General features: G+C 44.5%; 1 protein-coding gene across 6 annotated transcripts in view; it reads right to left on the bottom strand.

Moving 5' to 3' along the window:
- TAF1A (TATA-box binding protein associated factor, RNA polymerase I subunit A) overlaps positions 1 to 20326 on the bottom strand; it is a 42867-nt gene that overhangs the window by 19045 nt on the left and 3496 nt on the right. Inside the window, exons 1-6 of one of the 6 annotated variants that reach the window (XM_040430472.1) lie at positions 19393 to 19457; positions 19187 to 19314; positions 12356 to 12469; positions 9587 to 9655; positions 8680 to 8846; positions 1630 to 1743 (exon numbers count right to left, since the gene is read on the bottom strand). In XM_040430472.1, the coding sequence (XP_040286406.1) occupies positions 1630 to 1743; positions 8680 to 8846; positions 9587 to 9655; positions 12356 to 12469; positions 19187 to 19265 (543 nt within the window). In that variant the 5' untranslated portion in view covers positions 19266 to 19314; positions 19393 to 19457. The other 5 variants (XM_040430473.1, XM_040430474.1, XM_040430471.1 and 2 more) reach the window with 5 other exon arrangements.

The raw sequence follows: 20326 nt of genomic DNA on the forward strand, positions 1-20326 counted from the left end.
ACAACAGGAGCATTACACTCTCATAGGGGCAAAAGGAGGGCTGATGGGAATACTGCGCAGTACCAGCAGGAGGCGACACAGAGCATTCCTTTGAGTTTTCAATGTTTAAGAGAAGTAGAGCATGTTATTCATTCAACTGTGATACATTTTACACAAAAAATACCAATGTAGCAGTTGTCAAATAAGTATGGTTTATGTTTAGATCATTTTGAAAATGACATTTTATTTTTGGGGACGTTAGAAGGCTTAGAAGTTTGGAAGCAAATCTTGAAATTTTTCGGGAAAATTTCCAAAACCCACTTTTTAAAAGGACCTGTTCAGGTCTGAAGTCACTTTGTGGGTCTTACATAATATCGTTACGGACGTGGCAATACCTAATATGTCAACTTTTTCTTATTTAAGTTTTACACAATAGCATTTTTGAAACCGAAATGATATTTTAGTGTCTCCATTGTCTGAGAGCCATAGCTTTTTAATTTTTTGACCAATTGTCTTAGGTAAGGACTATTTTTTTGCGGGATGAGGTAACGGTTTGATTGGTACTATTTTGGGGGGTATATGCCTTTTCGATCGCTTGATGTTGCAATTTTTGTGATGCAAGGTGACAAAAATAGCTTTTTTTTTTTTACGGTGTTCACCTGAGGTGTTAGGTCATGTGATTTTTATAGAGCTGGTTGTTACGGACGTGGCGATACCTAATATGTATTTTTTTTTATGTATTTCACTTTAGCACAATAATAGCAATTTTTAAACAAAAAAAAATTACGTTTTAGTGTCTCCATGTTCTGAGAGCTATAGTTTATTTTTTGGGCGATTGTCTTAGGTAGGAGCTTATTTTTTTGCGGGATGAGGTGACGGTTTTATTGATACCATTTTGTGGGACATACACCTTTTTGATCGCTTGGTGTTGCACTTTTTGTGATGTAAGGTGACAAAAATGGCTTTTATTTTACACCGTTTTTATTATTTTTTCATGGCGTTTATCGGACAGGGTGGATCATGCAATATATTTATAGAGCCGGTCGTTACGGATGCGGCGATACCCAATATGTGTCAGGTTTTTTTTCTCCGTTTTTTATTATAAAATAAGCGGAAAGGGGCGTTTTTTTTTTTTTCGTTTTTTTACTTTATTAAAAACACATTTTTAAACTTTTTTTTTTCTTTACTTTATTTCTGATGTTCACTTTTGGGGGTCTAATCCAATCTGCAATGCATTACAATACATCTGTATTGTAATGCATTGCCTGTTCGTGTACTACAGTGAGTAAAGACCCAGCCTGAGGCAAGGCACTGGGCAGCCTCTGCACGGCATCGGGCTGCCTTCTGACACATAGAATCCCCGCCACAGCAGCGCGTGGACTCTATGCGCTCCCTCACCCGACACAAACCCTTCTATAACGCGGTCAGCAGCATAGAAGGGGTTAATCCGCCCGATCACCATGACTTATTATTCCATCAAATTGCGGGAACGCAGTGGCTTCCATGATGCAATAGTACGTCATGTGTCGGGAAGGGGTTAATGGGACATGTATCAGTAGACCAGCCTGCGGTTGTGATCAAAGTCGCCATGTAGACAACACCTGGACACTATCCCGCTCTGACATACTGTATCCAACGCCACCCACTCACCTGTAGATAATTCTTCACTCCGATGTTCTTCATGGTTTCATGGAATATATTGATGTCTTCGTTTGTGCTTTTGGGATGATTAAATAGGATCTCAGATCCTAATCTCCAAACAATCTGTAAATGAACAAGTCAGATATATGGTCAATACAAGAAAGGGTTAATACATGGGGGAGGGGGGCTTAAAGGGGTATTCCAATCACAGACAATGGGGACATATCGCTAGGATATGCCCCCATTGTCTAATAGGTGCGGGTCCCACCTCTGAATGTGGACGGCTGAGTAAGTGTAAACAGTACAAGTCAACCGATGTTCATTTAAGGTGCTTTTTACATTACAATACAAACAGTACAGGGGATGAATGATCGTTAGCTTGACCGTTCAGTTTGCATATCTTTGGCAGCGCATCCCATGTATACAGAGAGTGCAGAATTATTAGGCAAGTTGTATTTTTGAGGATTAATTTTATTATTGAACAACAACCATGTTCTCAATGAACCCAAAAAACTCATTAATATCAAAGCTGAATATTTTTGGAAGTAGTTTTTAGTTTGTTTTTAGTTTTAGCTATTTTAGGGGGATATCTGTGTGTGCAGGTGACTATTACTGTGCATAATTATTAGGCAACTTAACAAAAAACAAATATATACCCATTTCAATTATTTATTTTTTACTAGTGAAACCAATATAACATCTCAACATTCACAAATATACATTTCGGAGATTCAAAAACAAAACAAAAACAAATCAGTGACCAATATAGCCACCTTTCTTTGCAAGGACACTCAAAAGCCTGCCATCCATGGATTCTGTCAGTGTTTTGATCTGTTCACCATCAACATTGCGTGCAGCAGCAACCACAGCCTCCCAGACACTGTTCAGAGAGGTGTACTGTTTTCCCTCCTTGTAAATCTCACATTTGATGATGGACCACAGGTTCTCAATGGGGTTCAGATCAGGTGAACAAGGAGGCCATGTCATTAGATTTTCTTCTTTTATCCCCTTTCTTGCCAGCCACGCTGTGGAGTACTTGGACGCGTGTGATGGAGCATTGTCCTGCATGAAAATCATGTTTTTCTTGAAGGATGCAGACTTCTTCCTGTACCACTGCTTGAAGAAGGTGTCTTCCAGAAACTGGCAGTAGGACTGGGAGTTGAGCTTGACTCCATCCTCAACCCGAAAAGGCCCCACAAGCTCATCTTTGATGATACCAGCCCAAACCAGTACTCCACCTCCACCTTGCTGGCGTCTGAGTCGGACTGGAGCTCTCTGCCCTTTACCAATCCAGCCACGGGCCCATCAAGACTCACTCTCATTTCATCAGTCCATAAAACCTTAGAAAAATCAGTCTTGAGATATTTCTTGGCCCAGTCTTGACGTTTCAGCTTGTGTGTCTTGTTCAGTGGTGGTCGTCTTTCAGCCTTTCTTACCTTGGCCATGTCTCTGAGTATTGCACACCTTGTGCTTTTGGGCACTCCAGTGATGTTGCAGCTCTGAAATATGGCCAAACTGGTGGCAAGTGGCATCTTGGCAGCTGCACGCTTGACTTTTCTCAGTTCATGGGCAGTTATTTTGCTCCTTGGTTTTTCCACACGCTTCTTGCGACCCTGTTGACTATTTTGAATGAAACGCTTGATTGTTCGATGATCACGCTTCAGAAGCTTTGCAATTTTAAGAGTGCTGCATCCCTCTGCAAGATATCTCACTATTTTTGACTTTTCTGAGCCTGTCAAGTCCTTCTTTTGACCCATTTTGCCAAAGGAAAGGAAGTTGCCTAATAATTATGCACACCTAATATAGGGTGTTGATGTCATTAGACCACACCCCTTCTCATTACAGAGATGCACATCACCTAATATGCTTAATTGGTAGTAGGCTTTCGAGCCTATACAGCTTGGAGTAAGACAACATGCATAAAGAGGATGATGTGGTCAAAATACTCATTTGCCTGATAATTCTGCACGCAGTGTACAAGAAGATGTATGGCCAAGAAATAGGAGGTTAAGGACGCATGAAAGATGTGATCAGCCAACAAGCGAGTGCTTGATCACATGTCGGCTGAGTGCTGCTGTGGTCTTCTGGATGCTTGCCTGCCCATTCATCTGACCTTTGACAGAGGCTTTCTGCCGAGAACAAAAGGATCAGGCATGTTAAAAATCCAACCGCCTAATCCTTCTCTCCCCCAGCACAGAGGCTCCGTGCACATTACCTGGCCCACTGTCCCTGCCCAAAGATTTGGCTGACATAAATCTAACGTGTAAGGCCAACTTAAAGGGGTTCTCCAGGAATTATGAAAATTCTTAAATATTACTTTATTACTATATTCCCTGTTTCTGACAGTTGGTGCAGAAATTCTTTGGTTATGCAACTTGATTGTTGCTGCAGCTGTCCGGGTGGCTGGTCTCAGACGATTATGGAGGTGAACATGCTGGATGTGGAGGTCCTGGGCTGGTGTGGTTACATGTGGTCTGCGGTTGTATGTACTGCCAAATTCTCTGAAACGCCTTTGGAGACGGCTTATGGTAGAGAACTGAACATTCATTGCACGAGCAACAGCTCTGGTAGACATTCCTGCAGTCAGCATGCCAATTGCACGCTCCCTCAAATGTTGCGACATCTGTGGCATTGTGCTGTGCGATCAAACTGCACATTTCAGAGTGGCCTTTTATTGATGGCAGTCTAAGGCACACCTGGGCAATACTCATGCTCTCTAATCAGCACCTTCATATGCCACACCTGTGAGGTGGGATGGATTATCTCGGCAAAGGAGAAGTAACTCACTAACACAGATTAAGGGTCCATTCACACGTCCGTTTTTTCTTTCCTGATCTGTTCCGTTTTTTCAGGAACAGATCTGGACCAGATCTGGACCCATTCATTTTCAATGGGTCCTGAAAAAAATCAGACATTGAGCTGTCCGTTTTTTTCCAGGACCCATTGAAAATGAATGGGTCCAGATCTGTTCCTGAAAAAACGGAACAGATCAGGAAAGAAAAAACGGACGTGTGAATGGACCCTTAGACAGATGTGTTAACAATATTTGAGAGTAATGGGTCTTTTGTGTCTGTAGAAAATGTTTCAGATCTTTGAGTTCAGCTCATGTAAAATGGGAGCAAAACTGAAAGTGTTGCATTTATACATTTGTTTAGTGGGTATATATGTAATATTTAAGTAATTTTATTTATTTTATTAATCCCTGGTGAACCCCTTTAAAATTTTCTTATTTGCTACTGATGAAGCGCTGCAATCACAAGGATGAATGGGTTACCCTGCTTTGATAACGTCACGGCGCTATAATGTCATAAAATCACTGGAGGTCCGATCCTTGGGAACGTCCCTGATCGAGGATGAAGGTGCATAACCCAACAAGCAAAGAGACTAGTCCACGTGCTTAGTGTCATTAAACAAGCGTTCAGGGTCCATCAGAAGGAAGAGGTTGTGCCCATTGTCTGTTTCTAGAGGAGAGTCAATCTGACAAGGGAGAAAGGGCGTCCGGTCACTTATCCTAGTGAAAAACATTACAGTAAACCTCCCCCAACCCAAGGAAGCAGCTGATAACAGGGAGTAACAGACTGCACTCACCTGTACACCAAGTGTAGGAAATATTTACTGCAAGGTTACTGTCCCTTTACAGGGGTTATGTGCTCTAGAAATTCCCAACTTGTTAGAAGGATCCTTTGGGAATAAATCAGATCACAAAGCGTCCCCTACGGGAATCCCAGTGACCAGCTGCAAGTCTTGAGTTTCCTTACAGTGCCACCAAAGGGGAAATTAAGTACCGTATTTTTCACCCTATAAGACGCTTTCCCCCCCCCCCTCCTTCCCACAAAGTGCAAAGGAAAAGGTCACTGCGTCTTATGGGGCGAATACAGGGAGTGCATAATTATTAGGCCAATTAGTATTTTGACCACATCATCCTCTTTATGCATGTTGTCTTACTCCAAGCTGTATAGGCTCGAAAGCCTACTACCAATTAAGCATATTAGGTGATGTGCATCTCTGTAATGAGAAGGGGTGTGGTCTAATGACATCAACACCCTATATCAGGTGTGCATAATTATTAGGCAACTTCCTTTCCTTTGGCAAAATGGGTCAAAAGAAGGACTTGACAGGCTCAGAAAAGTCAAAAATAGTGAGATATCTTGCAGAGGGATGCAGCACTCTTAAAATTGCAAAGCTTCTGAAGCGTGTTTATCGAACAATCAAGCGTTTCATTCAAAATAGTCAACAGGGTCGCAAGAAGCGTGTGGAAAAACCAAGGCGCAAAATAACTGCCCATGAACTGAGAAAAGTCAAGCGTGCAGCTGCCAAGATGCCACTTGCCACCAGTTTGGCCATATTTCAGAGCTGCAACATCAATGGAGTGCCCAAAAGCACAAGGTGTGCAATACTCAGAGACATGGCCCAGGTAAGAAAGGCTGAAAGACGACCACCACTGAACAAGACACACAAGCTGAAACGTCAAGACTGGGCCAAGAAATATCTCAAGACTGATTTTTCTAAGGTTTTATGGACTGATGAAATGAGAGTGAGTCTTGATGGGCCAGATGGATGGGCCCGTGGCTGGATTGGTAAAGGGCAGAGAGCTCCAGTCCGACTCAGACGCCAGCAAGGTGGAGGTGGAGTACTGGTTTGGGCTGGTATCATCAAAGATGAGCTTGTGGGGCCTTTTTGGGTTGAGGATGGAGTCAAGCTCAACTCCCAGTCCTACTGCCAGTTTCTGGAAGACACCTTCTTCAAGCAGTGGTACAGGAAGAAGTCTGCATCCTTCAAGAAAAACATGATTTTCATGCAGGACAATGCTCCATCACACGCGTCCAAGTACTCCACATCGTGGCTGGCAAGAAAGGGTATAAAAGAAGAAAATCTAATGACATGGCCTCCTTGTTCACCTGATCTGAACCCCATTGAGAACCTGTGGTCCATCATCAAATGTGAGATTTACAAGGAGGGAAAACAGTACACCTCTCTGAACAGTGTCTGGGAGGCTGTGGTTGCTGCTGCACGCAATGTTGATGGTGAACAGATCAAAACACTGACAGAATCCATGGATGGCAGGCTTTTGAGTGTCCTTGCAAATAAAGGTGGCTATATTGGTCACTGATTTGTTTTTGTTTTGTTTTTGAATGTCAGAAATGTATATTTGTGAATGTTGAGATGTTATATTGGTTTCACTGGTAAAAATAAATAATTGAAATGGGTATATATTTGTTTTTTGTTAAGTTGCTTAATAATTATGCACAGTAATAGTCACCTGCACACACAGATATCCCCCTAAAATAGCTAAAACTAAAAACAAACTAAAAACTACTTCCAAAAATATTCAGCTTTGATATTAATGAGTTTTTTGGGTTCATTGAGAACATGGTTGTTGTTCAATAATAAAATTAATCCTCAAAAATACAACTTGCCTAATAATTCTGCACTCCCTGTACTAATGAGTGCTTTCATTATGGAGGCGCTCATTAGTACAGAAGCACCAGGAAATGGTGAATGCAGCGCTCGCCGAGCTCTGTACTCACCGCTTCCTGGTCTTCCTTGCAGTCACAGCACAGCGAGCGGCCATGTAGCGCGAGGATGTCGGCGCGCTGTAACCACACTGTGCACGTCAGGGAGAAGAAAAGCACTAGATGACAGGAGCGGTGGCGGCATGCGGAGCAGGAGAGGTAAGTTGATTTTTTTTTTTATCTGATCTGTGCATGGGGGTCATTCACATGGAAGATTGAACTGAGGTCTAATATATCTAGGTCTGATTGGAGGCCTTATTAATATGTGGGTCTGAACTGACATCTGAATGGGGGACATTAACATTGGGGGTCCTACTGAGGACTGATTAACATTGGGGGATCTAATTGGGGCTGTGAGCAGAGGTCTGATGAAAAATATTTTACTTCTTATTTTCCTCCTCTAAAACCTAGGTGCGTCTTATGGGCAGGTGCGTCTTATAGGGCAAAAATACAGTATTACACAGTGTCCCTTGACCTCAGTGGGTTGTCTGTGTAATACAGGACGAGACAGGTCCTCCAGAGAGAAAGAGGCATAAGCACTCTCCACTATGACCACTTAGGAGGACCCTTAACATAGAAACCACCTCAATTAACGTGTAAACCCCTAGCAGGGTGTATGACAACATGTTTTCTAAAGTGGACGACCTCTATATTAAAGAGGACTTTTCATCTGGCAAAACATTGTGAACTAAGTGTCATGAAATGTACAGCGGCGCCCAGGGATCTCACTGCACTTACTATTATCCCTGGGCGCCGCTCCGTTCTCCTGCTATGCCCTCCGGTATGTTCGGGGACTTGGTTATAGTAGGCGGAGACTTAGGGGACTTGGTTATAGTAGGAGGAGTCTGCCCATGTTCTCCTGGGTGTCTCCTTCTCCTAGGCTGTAGAGCTGGCCAATCGCAGCGCAGAGCTCACAGCCTGGGAGAAGGAGACGCCCAGGAGAACAAGGGCAGTCTCCGCCTACTATAACCAAGTCCCCTAACTCTCCTCCTACTATAACTAAGTGACCGAACATACCGGAGGGCATAGCGGGAGAACGGAGCGGCGCCCAGGGATAATAGTAAGTGCAGTGAGATCCCTGGGCGCCGCTGTACAGATCACGACACTTAGTTCACAATGTTTTGCCAGATGAAAGGTCCTTTTTAAAAGGGGTTCTCCCATGATTAATGTAAAAATGAAAATCATACATAATCTAGTACATGACACCCTCTTTCTAACAAAGCTAGAACCAGCCCTGTACCTCACATGGACCCAGAGATCTCCACATTCATTTCTCTGCTAGATTTGTTTCAAGCTGGCAGCTCAGTGGGCATGTCCTTTCTGTTGCAGTTGAAGGAGTTGAAGGAGTTGAAGGATAGAACTGAGCATGTGCGTACATTCTCGGTGAGAAGAACAGAGAAAAAGAACAAACCGCGGGTGGCGCTATATGGATAATTACATGCGATTACAAAAGTATTCAGATCCAGGGACTGGTTTGAAAACTGCTGAATATTATTCAAGGCACAGAACCCTTTAAAAGAAAAAAAAAAAAAACGAAGTCAGTCACCTCAGCGGCAGTTGTCAGTCTATCGGTGTTTCGATCCACGAGAGTCTGGAAATAACTGGCGAGGAGTCCCGCCGCTCTCTCCCATTCATTCTTACACATGGCTTCGCAGATGAACTGGAGGCACAGATCGGCTGACACGTGACGGCCCTTCCGGGGTCTTCCACAATCTTATGTAAATGGGAGGAAATCAGACACAAAGGACACGTTTGCTATAAAGTGGGCAAGACACAGAGATTGCAGACATTTCTTCTGCACACTTCATCCACAGGCCAGGGCATGGGTGTCCGATCGCTGGGACAACACCAACCATCCATTTCTCCACTTGAGAAATATTTTGATTATTATAGTATTTTTTTTATTTAGGCATTCTCTTATGACTAACAAAGGGCTCCCCCAAAATGTCAGAAGCGAAATGTCCAAACTCCAGAATAAAGTTAGATAAGATTCTGCCTGCAGCCACCACTAGAGGGACCTCACTTCATACCCTGTTACTGTTGAGGTCAAAGCATAGACTTATGCAGTGAGCTCCCCCTGGTGGTGGCAGCAGGCAGCTGCAACTTTATTATGTAACCGATTATGGACAGGATTTGGAGTTTTGTACTAGAAAAATAGCTCAAACTAATAAAACAAAAAAAAATATATGCATTTCGTATGCATTTATATTTACTCGGAGCAGCTCTAGAAACAACCAATTAATAGTCAGCAGTTTAATTAGTGGTAATGGTATTAGGCCGATCCTCAAAACCAATCTAGAGTTTCCTGGCCTGTTAGCTCTAGAATTGCTCAAAGAGTAAACTGCAGCAATTACTGGCTAGTGTAAATTGGCCTTTTTGATCGTCCGAGTGTGAGACCAGTCTAATATCAGACAGATGTAGCGGGGGGAGTACCCTTCACTTATATGACTTACATTCAGGTGTCCGCTTCTCTGGAAGAGCGATCCCATACTCCTCAGCTTCTTCAATGGCCATTTCAGCATCTAGATTGGGAGAAGAACAATCAATTATCTATGGCGCCAGTGTCGCCTCTCTTGGCGTTTTGTGTACGCAGCTCCTAGGTAGAGCTATGCTGCTCTCCAATAGGTTTCCTCTTTTACCATCTATGGTTAATCAGGAAGCTATAGAGCGAGAGGCGTAGCGCAGGGCTGCAGGATCAGGCCAAGCGGGGTTTGTAACCTGGTATCATGCACACCCATGCCAGTGACCCCTGCACATTTCCATGACTGCTTCGCTGGCAATTAAAGGGGCGTTCCAGGATACTACATGGGTTATCATCCTTGTAGAATCAGTGAGGATCCAACTTTTCAGACCTCCATGATACCCAGAACGAAGAGTAGTGAATCTTGCTGGAGCGTTATGGCCCCTTCACTAAGGAGCCTGGCACGGAGCCCCTAGGCGTGGTGCCCTGTTGGATACTACTGCAGTACCATACTCGTATGGACCCCACTCTGCTGGGTAATGCAGTAAAATGGGCATAATGCTGCTTTAGGCCTATTGCACACGGACGTTTTTTTTTCCCGTTTACTGGACGTTTTTTGCGTTCCGTATACGGTCCGTATACGGAACCATTCATTTCAATGGGTCCGCAAAAAAAACGGAATGTACTCCGTATGCATTCCGTTTCTGTATTTCCGTTTTTCCGTTCCGTTTTAACATAGAACATGTCCTATTATTGCCCGCAAATCACAGTCCGTGGCTCCATTCAAGTCAATGGGTCCGCAAAAAAACGGAACACATACGGAAATGCATCCGTATGTCTTCTGTTTCCGTTCCGTTTTTTGCTGAACCATCTATTGAAAATGTTATGCCCAGCCCAATTTTATCTATGTAATTACTGTATACTGTATATGCCATACGGAAAAACGGAACGGAAAAACGGAACAGAAACGGAAACACAACGGAAACAAAAAACGGAACAACGGATCCGTGAAAAACGGATCGCAAACCACTGAAAAAGCCATACGGTCGTGTGCAATAAGCCTTATTCTGCTGAAATAGGGGGTTGGATCCGCACTCATCAACCGCTGTCCTAAGTTTACAAATTCGTACATGGAAAGCAATATGAAAGCATCACAGTAAAATACAGACCCAGAATCAGCCGCCATGTACTATTAACACTGGTTTCGTGTCGCTTCCTCAGGGGGATAACAAGACGGACCTTACACTCCTTGAGGACTCGTTATGTCCAATCAAAGTTCTACTGGCGTATGTTTCATTTTACCTTAAAGGGGTCCTCTCACTTCAGCAAATGGCATTTATCATGTAGAGAAAGTGAATACAAGGCACTTACTAATGTATTGCGATTGTCCATATCGCCTCCTTTGCTGGCTTAATTCATTTTTCCATCTCATTATACACTGCTCGTTTCCCTGGTTACAACCACCCGGTAATCCAGCAGCGGTGGTCGTGCTTGCACATTCTAGAAAAAAAACTAAAAAAAACGCACCAGTCTCTCTGGAGGCCAGGACCGTCGGAGCGCACATAGGCTAGTGCTTTTTCCTATGATGTGCAAGCACGACCACCACTGCTGGATTGCTGCGTGGTCGTAACCAGGGAAACGAGCGGTGTATAATGTGATGGAAAAATGAATTAAGCCAGCAAAGGAGGCGATATGGACAATCGCAATACATTAGTAAGTGCCTTGTATTCACTTTCTCTACATGATAAATGCCACTTGCTGAAGTGAGAGGACCCCTTTAAGGAGTGTAAGGTCCGTCTTGTTATCCCCCTGAGGAAGCAACACAAAACCAGTGTTATAGTACATGGCGGCTGATTCTGGGTCTGTATTTTACTGTGATAGTTATTTGTGGAGGTGATGCTTCCATATTGATTTCCATGTATGGAACAACTCTTTTTTTACCATTTCCAATATTGAATTATTTTGACCCTTTTGTGGACTTTATGTCCTACCTATAGGTTTGTATTTTAGCTACTACCTTCGATAGTAAAGATGAACTATTTTATGATATTTGTTACCAGTGACAGTTTAGTTTACTACTTTTACACAATATAAACCCTTTTTTGCATGGCCGCATCCCGAGTCCCAGATCTTTTTCACTTTTCTCTTTACAGAGATGTGCGAGAGCTTTATTTTTGTAGAACGACTTGTACTTTTTATTAGTAACATTGTGGGGTTCATAAAGGTGCATTATAATTTTTTTTCACTTTTTCAATTTAATAAAATGTTATTTAACTTGTTTTTAACCATTTAACTAGTCCCACTAGGGGGCTGTGACAAGCAATCTTTTGATAGCATCTATAAAAGGGGATAACTATTTGATTGCTGGGGGTCCTACACCGATCATGACCTGTACCCCATCGAGCCCCCAAAAATTAACTGAGCGGACGATCGGGCATGTGCTCAGCCACACCATTCATTTCTATGGGAGTTCTGGTGATAGCCAAGTACAGCGTCTATCTCCATAAGTCCCATAGAAATAAATGGAGCAGCCACACGGGGGCACCATGGGGGTACGGGGCCTCCGTTCTCATGAAAGATAGTAGGACCCCCAGTGATCAAATAGTTATGAACTATGCTGTGGACAGGGTATAATATAATATAAACAGGAATACCCCTTTAAGCCTCTTCCTTGGCCTGTGACGTCACATCTGCCCAACACCAGCATCCACGGTCCATCCTATTCTTATCTGATGAGATGCATTAGCCCAGCAGTACCCACCATCATCGGACTCTGTCGCTGACTGTGCGGTGGTCCGCCCTGACGTAGTCTGCTCATTTTCAGATTCCGCGGACTGGCCGCTCCTCTGTGACGCGCTTCTCCCAGGAATGAAATCTAGAGAATTGGGGGGGGGAAGCACAGACACAAGTGCCACATTACCAGCCACGTAAGCAGAGGAAGAAAGCAAAAGAATCAAACTCCAGACCAGCTCCTTAAATTAATTTTCTCCTTTTTGCACCATTTCTACATGCTAAACGTGTCCATATGGATTCATTAGCGAGATATCACTGGAGCGTCCGTGTAGCCAGTGACATCACTGTCCATATACGGTCAGATCACTGGAGCGTCCGTGTAGCCAGTGACATCACTGTCCATATACGGTCATATCACTGGAGCGTCCGTGTAGCCAGTGACATCACTGTCCATATACGGTCATATCACTGGAGCGTCCGTGTAGCCAGTGACATCACTGTCCATATACGGTCATATCACTGGAGCGTCCGTGTAGCCAGTGACATCACTGTCCATATACGGTCATATCACTGGAGCGTCCGTGTAGCCAGTGACATCACTGTCCATATACGGTCATATCACTGGAGCGTCCGTGTAGCCAGTGACATCACTGTCCATATACGGTCATATCACTGGAGCGTCCGTGTAGCCAGTGACATCACTGTCAATATACGGTCATATCACTGGAGCGTCCTTGTAGCCAGTGACATCACTGTCCATATACGGTCATATCACTGGAGCGTCCGTGTAGCCAGTGACATCACTGTCCATATACGGTCATATCACTGGAGCGTCCGTGTAGCCAGTGACATCACTGTCCATATACGGTCATATCACTGGAGCGTCCGTGTAGCCAGTGACATCACTGTCCATATACGGTCATATCACTGGAGCGTCCGTGTAGCCAGTGACATCACTGTCCATATATGGGCAGAGAAGGAAAAGGGAGCAACCCAATCGGAAAGCAGGATGACCAAGAAGAGGATGGAAACCAGTCTTTAGGCTGTTTGACAGTCAGAGGACATCCTTGTCCCCCATACCGCCATTATGTTTCGGACTGATGGAAGGAACCCATAAGTGTGATGTAGGGAGGCCCTGGAGAGTAAGCTGCTGGAGGCGGATTACCGGGGAAGCTCCAATTACATAAATGTGGCGATATCTTTATTATATCCTGAGCTGTGATAGGGAGAGCATGGACACGCCCCCTGAGCTGCAGAAGAAAGGACACGCCCCTCGAGCCGCCCACTTGATATAAATCTAGCAGAGCAATGTATGGGGAGATCTCTGGATCCATGTGAGGTCCAGGGCTGGTTCTAGCTTTGTTAGAGAGAGATCATCATGTCCTATATGAGGTCTGATTTTCATCGTTTACATTATTCATGGGAGAACCCCTTTACATAGACAGTTGCTGTACTTTAAATTGCCAATTCACATAATAAGTGCCAGTGAAAGGGTAAGGCCTGTTTCAGACTGCGGGCACAGACTTCCGGCATAGGATGCCAGGAATGGGCCGGACACAAACCGCTGCGCGCATTACAGTTAATGGGACTGAATGGCACTCCAGCAGCATCGGATCCGACCGGAACAGCCTGCTGGATCAGCGCCACTCCCCGCGGGCACGCACTGGAAAACCAAACCACTAAAATAATAAGAAATTAACACTCCTGTTACGGAACTATGTGGAATTTTGTGTTATGGTCACACAGCAGATCTCGCGCCTCTGCAAAATCTGTCGCGGTTTCTACCACAGTTTTTCACTTTGAATGCCGTGGACCCGCTCGCAGTTTAACACTGACGGCTCATGCACACGAACGTATTTTCTTTCAGTGACCGTTCAAAATTTTTTTTTTGCAGACCGTATACGGAACCATTCATTTCAATGGGTCCACAAAAAAAACTGAAGTTACTTCATGTGCATTCCGTTTCCGTATGTTAGCATTTCCATTCCGCAAAAAAATAGAACACGTCTTATTATTGTCCGCATTACGGAGAAGGATAGGACTGTTCTATTAAGGGCCGGCTGTTCCGTTCCGCAAAATACGGAATGCACACGGACGTCATCCGTATTTTTTGAAGAAAGCAAAATACATACGGTCATGTGCATAAGGCCTGGATGGAAGAAAATCGTGAGTCTAGAACCAGCGCCGTCTGTCCGGACTCTGCACCAAGAAAGGAACGGGCGCAGTGTTAATTAATGAGAGGCAGACACCTGTGGAATTTAGGTGCAGAATCCCGGCTAATACTCCAGAGGAGAAACGTCTTATGATCATGCCCATAAATTCACACACATCTACCCAGAAGGCTAATCCCGACAACTCATACAAGATAATGACTCATTGTCAGAAGAAAAGAGAACACAAAGGGTGGAAATTACGCCACAGAAAACGCCAACAAATCAAATAAACGCTCACAGAATGCAGTTGGGCAAAAAAGCTATTTTTTTATACAAATGTGCGGTGTCCCGAAGGGGTTAATAAAAATTTGGGGGCAATTTTTTTTCCATTACTGCATTGTACTCATTTTGAGCTAAAAATCTTTTTTTCAATTGGTCTTTTATTAAAAATATAGAGCCCTTTCCTCTGTGGATTCTCTCTTTTTTCCGTCAGTTGGTGGAGCTTACAGCCTCCTTATCTCTGACATCATAAACATTCATTATAGCCCAGTTTTTATCTTACTGATAAGGCATGATGCACACGACCGTTCCGTTTTTTGCGGTCCGGAAAACCGCGGATCCGCAAAAAAAAAAAACAGAAGCCGCCCGTGTGCCTTCCGCAATTTGCGGAACGGAACGGGCAGCCCTTTGTAGAAATGCCTATTCTTGTCCGCAAAACGGGGCCACGGAACGGAGCAACGGATGTGGACAGCACACTGAGTGCTGTCCGCATCTTTTGCGACCCCATTGAAGTGAATGGGTCCGCACCGGAGCCGCCGTTTTTTTGCGGCTCGGATGCGGACCCGAACAACGGTCGTGTGCATGAGGCCTAAGAATGCAGCTTAAATAAGCGTTTATGACTCTCAGTAGTTTAGAGAGAAAATGTATTAGATGACGGCACAAAGCGAAAGTACCAGTCACACAGTTAGAAAGGCAGTAAACCATTTGTGACAGAACGGCTCAATATTATTTTAACAAAGGACCATTGAAAATATGATATAGCCAAAAATGAGTAAAATCCAATTATAAACAGAAATTACCTCCAAAAAGGTGTACCTAGCCTTTAACCCTTTCACATGTACAGCGCTTGGAGGGTGTTTATCCACTTCAGCCCCCAGTGCTTAAACACCCTGAAAGACCAGGCCACTTTTTACACTTCTGCACTACACTACTTTCACCGTTTATTGCTCGGTCATGCAACTTACCACCCAAATGAATTTTACCTCCTTTTCTTCTCACTAATAGAGCTTTCATTTGGTGGTATTTCATTGCTGCTGACATTTTTACTTTTTTTGTTATTAATCGAAATTTAACGATTTTTTTGCAAAAAAATGACATTTTTCACTTTCAGTTGTAAAATTTTGCAAAAAAAAACGACATCCATATATAAATTTTGCTCTAAATTTATTGTTCTACATGTCTTTGATAAAAAAAAAAAATGTTTGGGTAAAAAAAAAAAATGGTTTGGGTAAAAGTTATAGCGTTTACAAACTATGGTACAAAAATGTGAATTTCCGCTTTTTGAAGCAGCTCTGACTTTCTGAGCACCTGTCATGTTTCCTGAGGTTCTACAATGGCCAGACAGTACAAACACCCCACAAATGACCCCATTTCGGAAAGTACACACCCTAAGGTATTCGCTGATGGGCATAGGGAGTTCATAGAACTTTTTATTTTTTGTCACAAGTTAGCGGAAAATGATGATTTTTTTATTTTTTTTTTCTTACAAAGTCTCATATTCCACTAACTTGTGACAAAAAATAAAAAGTTCTATGAACTCACTATGCCCATCACGAAATACCTTGGGGTGTCTTCTTTCCAAAATGGGGTCACTTGTGGGGTAGTTATACTGCCCTGGCATTTTCCAGGGGCCCTAATGTGTGGTAAGTAGGTAAATGACCTGTGAAATCCTAAAGGTGCTCTTTGGAATATGGGCCCCTTTGCCCACCTAGGCTGCAAAAAAGTGTCACACATCTGGTATCTCCGTATTCAGGAGCAGTTGGGGAATGTGTTTTGGGGTGTCATTTTACATATACCCATGCTGGGTGAGAGAAATATCTTGGCAAAAGACAACTTTTCCCATTTTTTTTATACAAAGTTGGCATTTGACCAAGATATTTATCTCACCCAGCATGGGTATATGTAAAAAAACACCCCAAAACACATTCCCCACCTTCTCCTGAATACGGAGATACCAGATGTGTGACACTTTTTTGCAGCCTAGATGCGCAAAGGTGCCCAAATTCCTTTTATGAGGGCATTTTTAGACATTTGGATACCAGACTTCTTCTCACGCTTTGGGGCCCCTAGAATGCCAGGGCAGTATAAATACCCCACATGTGACCCCATTTTGGAAAGAAGACACCCCAAGGTATTCAATGAGGGGCATGGCGAGTTCATAGAAATTTTTGTTTTTTGGCACAAGTTAGCGGAAATTGATTTTTTTTTTTTCTCACAAAGTCTCCCTTTCCGCTAACTTGGGACAAAAATTTCAATCTTTCATGGACTCAATATGCCCCTCACGGAATACCCGGGGGTGTCTTCTTTCCGAAATGGGGTCACATGTGGGGTATTTATACTGCCCTGGCATTCTAGGGGCCCTAAAGCGTGAGAAGAAGTCTGGAATATAAATGTCTAAAAAATTTTACGCATTTGGATTCCGTGAGGGGTATGGTGAGTTCATGTGAGATTTTATTTTTTGACACAAGTTAGTGGAATATGAGACTTTGTAAGAAAAAAAAAAAATATAATTCCGCTAACTTGGGCCAAAAAAATGTCTGAATGGAGCCTTACGGGGGGGTGATCAATGACAGGGGGGGGTGATCAATGACAGGGGTGGGTGATCAATGACAGGGGTGGGTGATCAATGACAGGGGTGGTGATCAATGACAGGGGTGGTGATCAATGACAGGGGTGGTGATCAATGACAGGGGTGGTGATCAATGACAGGGGTGGTGATCAATGACAGGGGTGGTGATCAATGACAGGGGTGGTGATCAATGACAGGGGTGGTGATCAATGACAGGGGTGGTGATCAATGACAGGGGTGGTGATCAATGACAGGGGTGGTGATCAATGACAGGGGTGGTGATCAATGACAGGGGTGGTGATCAATGACAGGGGTGGTGATCAATGACAGGGGTGGTGATCAATGACAGGGGTGGTGAGCAATGACAGGGGTGGTGATCAATGACAGGGGTGGTGATCAATGACAGGGGTGGTGATCAATGACAGGGGTGGTGATCAATGACAGGGGTGGTGATCAATGACAGGGGTGGTGATCAATGACAGGGGTGGTGATCAATGACAGGGGTGGTGATCAATGACAGGGGTGGTGATCAATGACAGGGGTGGTGATCAATGACAGGGGTGGTGATCAATGACAGGGGTGGTGATCAATGACAGGGGTGGTGATCAATGACAGGGGTGGTGATCAATGACAGGGGTGGTGATCAATGACAGGGGTGGTGATCAATGACAGGGGTGGTGATCAATGACAGGGGTGGTGATCAATGACAGGGGTGGTGATCAATGACAGGGGGGTGATCAGGGAGTCTATATGGGGTGATCACCACAGTCATTGATCACGCCCCTGTAAGGCTTCATTCAGACGCCCGTATGCGTTTTGCGGATCCGATCCATCTATCAGTGGATCCGTAAAAATCATGCGGACATCTGAATGGAGCTTTACAGGGGGTTGATCAATGACAGGGGGGTAATCAATGACAGGGGGGTAATCAGGGAGTCTATATGGGGTGATAACCACAGTCATTGATCACGCCCCTGTAAGGCTTCATTCAGACGCCCGTATGCGTTTTGCGGATCCGATCCATCTATCAGTGGATCCGTAAAAATCATGCGGACATCTGAATGGAGCTTTACAGGGGGGTAATCAATGACAGGGGGGTGATCAGGAAGTCTATATGGGGTGATCAGGGGCTAATAAGGGGTTAATAAGTGACGGGGGGGTGTAGTGTAGTGTAGTGGTGCTTGGTGCTACTTTACTGAGCTACCTGTGTCCTCTGGTGGTCGATCCAAACAAAGGGGACCACCAGAGGACCAGGTAGCAGGTATATTAGACGCGGTTATCAAAACAGCGTCTAATATACCTGTTAGGGGTTAAAAAAATCACATCTCCAGCCTGCCAGCGAACGATCGCTGCTGGCAGGCTGGAGATCAACTCTCTTACCTTCCGTTCCTGTGCGCGCGTTCACAGGAAGTCTCGGCTCGCGCGAGATTATGCGTGACTCTGCGCAGGGCTGCCACCTCCAGAACGCGAATCTGCGTTAGGCAGTCCGGAGGTGGTTAAAGATGGCGCCCGCTCCGCTTGTGCGTTGCATGAAAATCGCAGCATGCTCTATATTGTGATGAGCGCAGTGACGTCACCAAAGGTCCTTCTTGGTCATCAAAGAAGTGATAAACGACCCCCAGGGCTGGTGCAAGGATTTTTGCCACCCTAGGCAATAGCTAATTTTGCGCCCCCCCTTAACTCCGCCAACTGACCCGCCCCTTTTTTGTCAGCCACCTATTTAATGAATGTTGCATTTTACTTGACCAGCTAATTTTAGACTCCATCCGACCTCAGATCAGCTCAAAGACCCCCCCCCCCCCCCCCAATCAAAACTTAAATCATCACGGCAGGCGTAACTACATACTACAATACTTACCTAGAACGCGGCGGCTCCTCTTCCTCGCGCTCCTGTCTTCCAGCCGCTGCACGCGCTCAGGAGGATAGTGCAGCTCCATAATAACTCAATTCTTGTTGCACATTTTCCACAGCAAATCTCACTGACATCTGAAAACACATAACATAGTGCTGTACAAGTGCACGCCACATGTCCAGACACACACAATCTACTCCATGCCATGATACCTTCAGACCGCCCAGCCGCCACGTCCGTGCAGCAATCAGAGCTGAGCTTCACTGAACAGAACTCACCCGTCCCCATCAGCTGCTAATAAACAGCAAAAACACGCTACTTCCGGTCTACACCGCCATCTTGTGGCTGGCAGGAACCAGGAAGTCGTGACCTCCCTGAGCACCTTTTTAGGATATCACTAGATAGACTGTAGCAGCGCGGCCGAGTGACGCACTTCCGGTCTACTGAGTCATCATGCTGCCGAAAAGCATCCTGGGAATTGAAGTTTTCTTACCTTCCCTGTAGAATTCGATTAAAAAGTTTACGTTTTGCATACAAATCCACGACCATTGAATGCCCAATGAGATAATGGTTGTGTAATACATACTCTTCATACACAGAAGAGGGGGCTCATGGGTTGTGTCAAGGAGGCTGCCAAGTGACCAATCATATGGCTGCTTATTTTTCCAAAACAGCAATAGAAATATGAAAGCTGGAATGTGATTGGTTGATGTGGTGACACCAGCACTTGTTTCACTTCTACATTGCTCTGCTAGGATAGGGGATAGAGTTTTCAATAGATGGCATAGAAGAGAAAACCCCCTTTAAGTAACCTTTAAAGGGATTGTTCAGGATTTTGATCCTCGGTACAGGCCATCAATATCTGATTGGTGGGGATCCGACACCCTTCACCCCCACCAATTAGGAGTTCTGCAGGAGCATTGGCACTAGAATTACAGCGCCGTCCATTGTGTAGTGGACAGAACTGGTTACTGCAGCGTTGATTCCATTGAAGTGAATGGTAACCAGCTCCATCCTAGCGCCTAGTTTCATGCAGGACCTACTCGGGAAGAGTCGATCGGCAGGGTGTTGGATGTCCACCGATCAGATACTCGGGGCCTGTACTGGGGGATAACCTTCGGTGATCACACATTGATGGCCTACACT

Source organism: Bufo bufo, chromosome 4, assembly GCF_905171765.1.
Source record: "Bufo bufo chromosome 4, aBufBuf1.1, whole genome shotgun sequence".
In the NCBI taxonomy this organism is placed as follows: domain Eukaryota; kingdom Metazoa; phylum Chordata; class Amphibia; order Anura; family Bufonidae; genus Bufo; species Bufo bufo.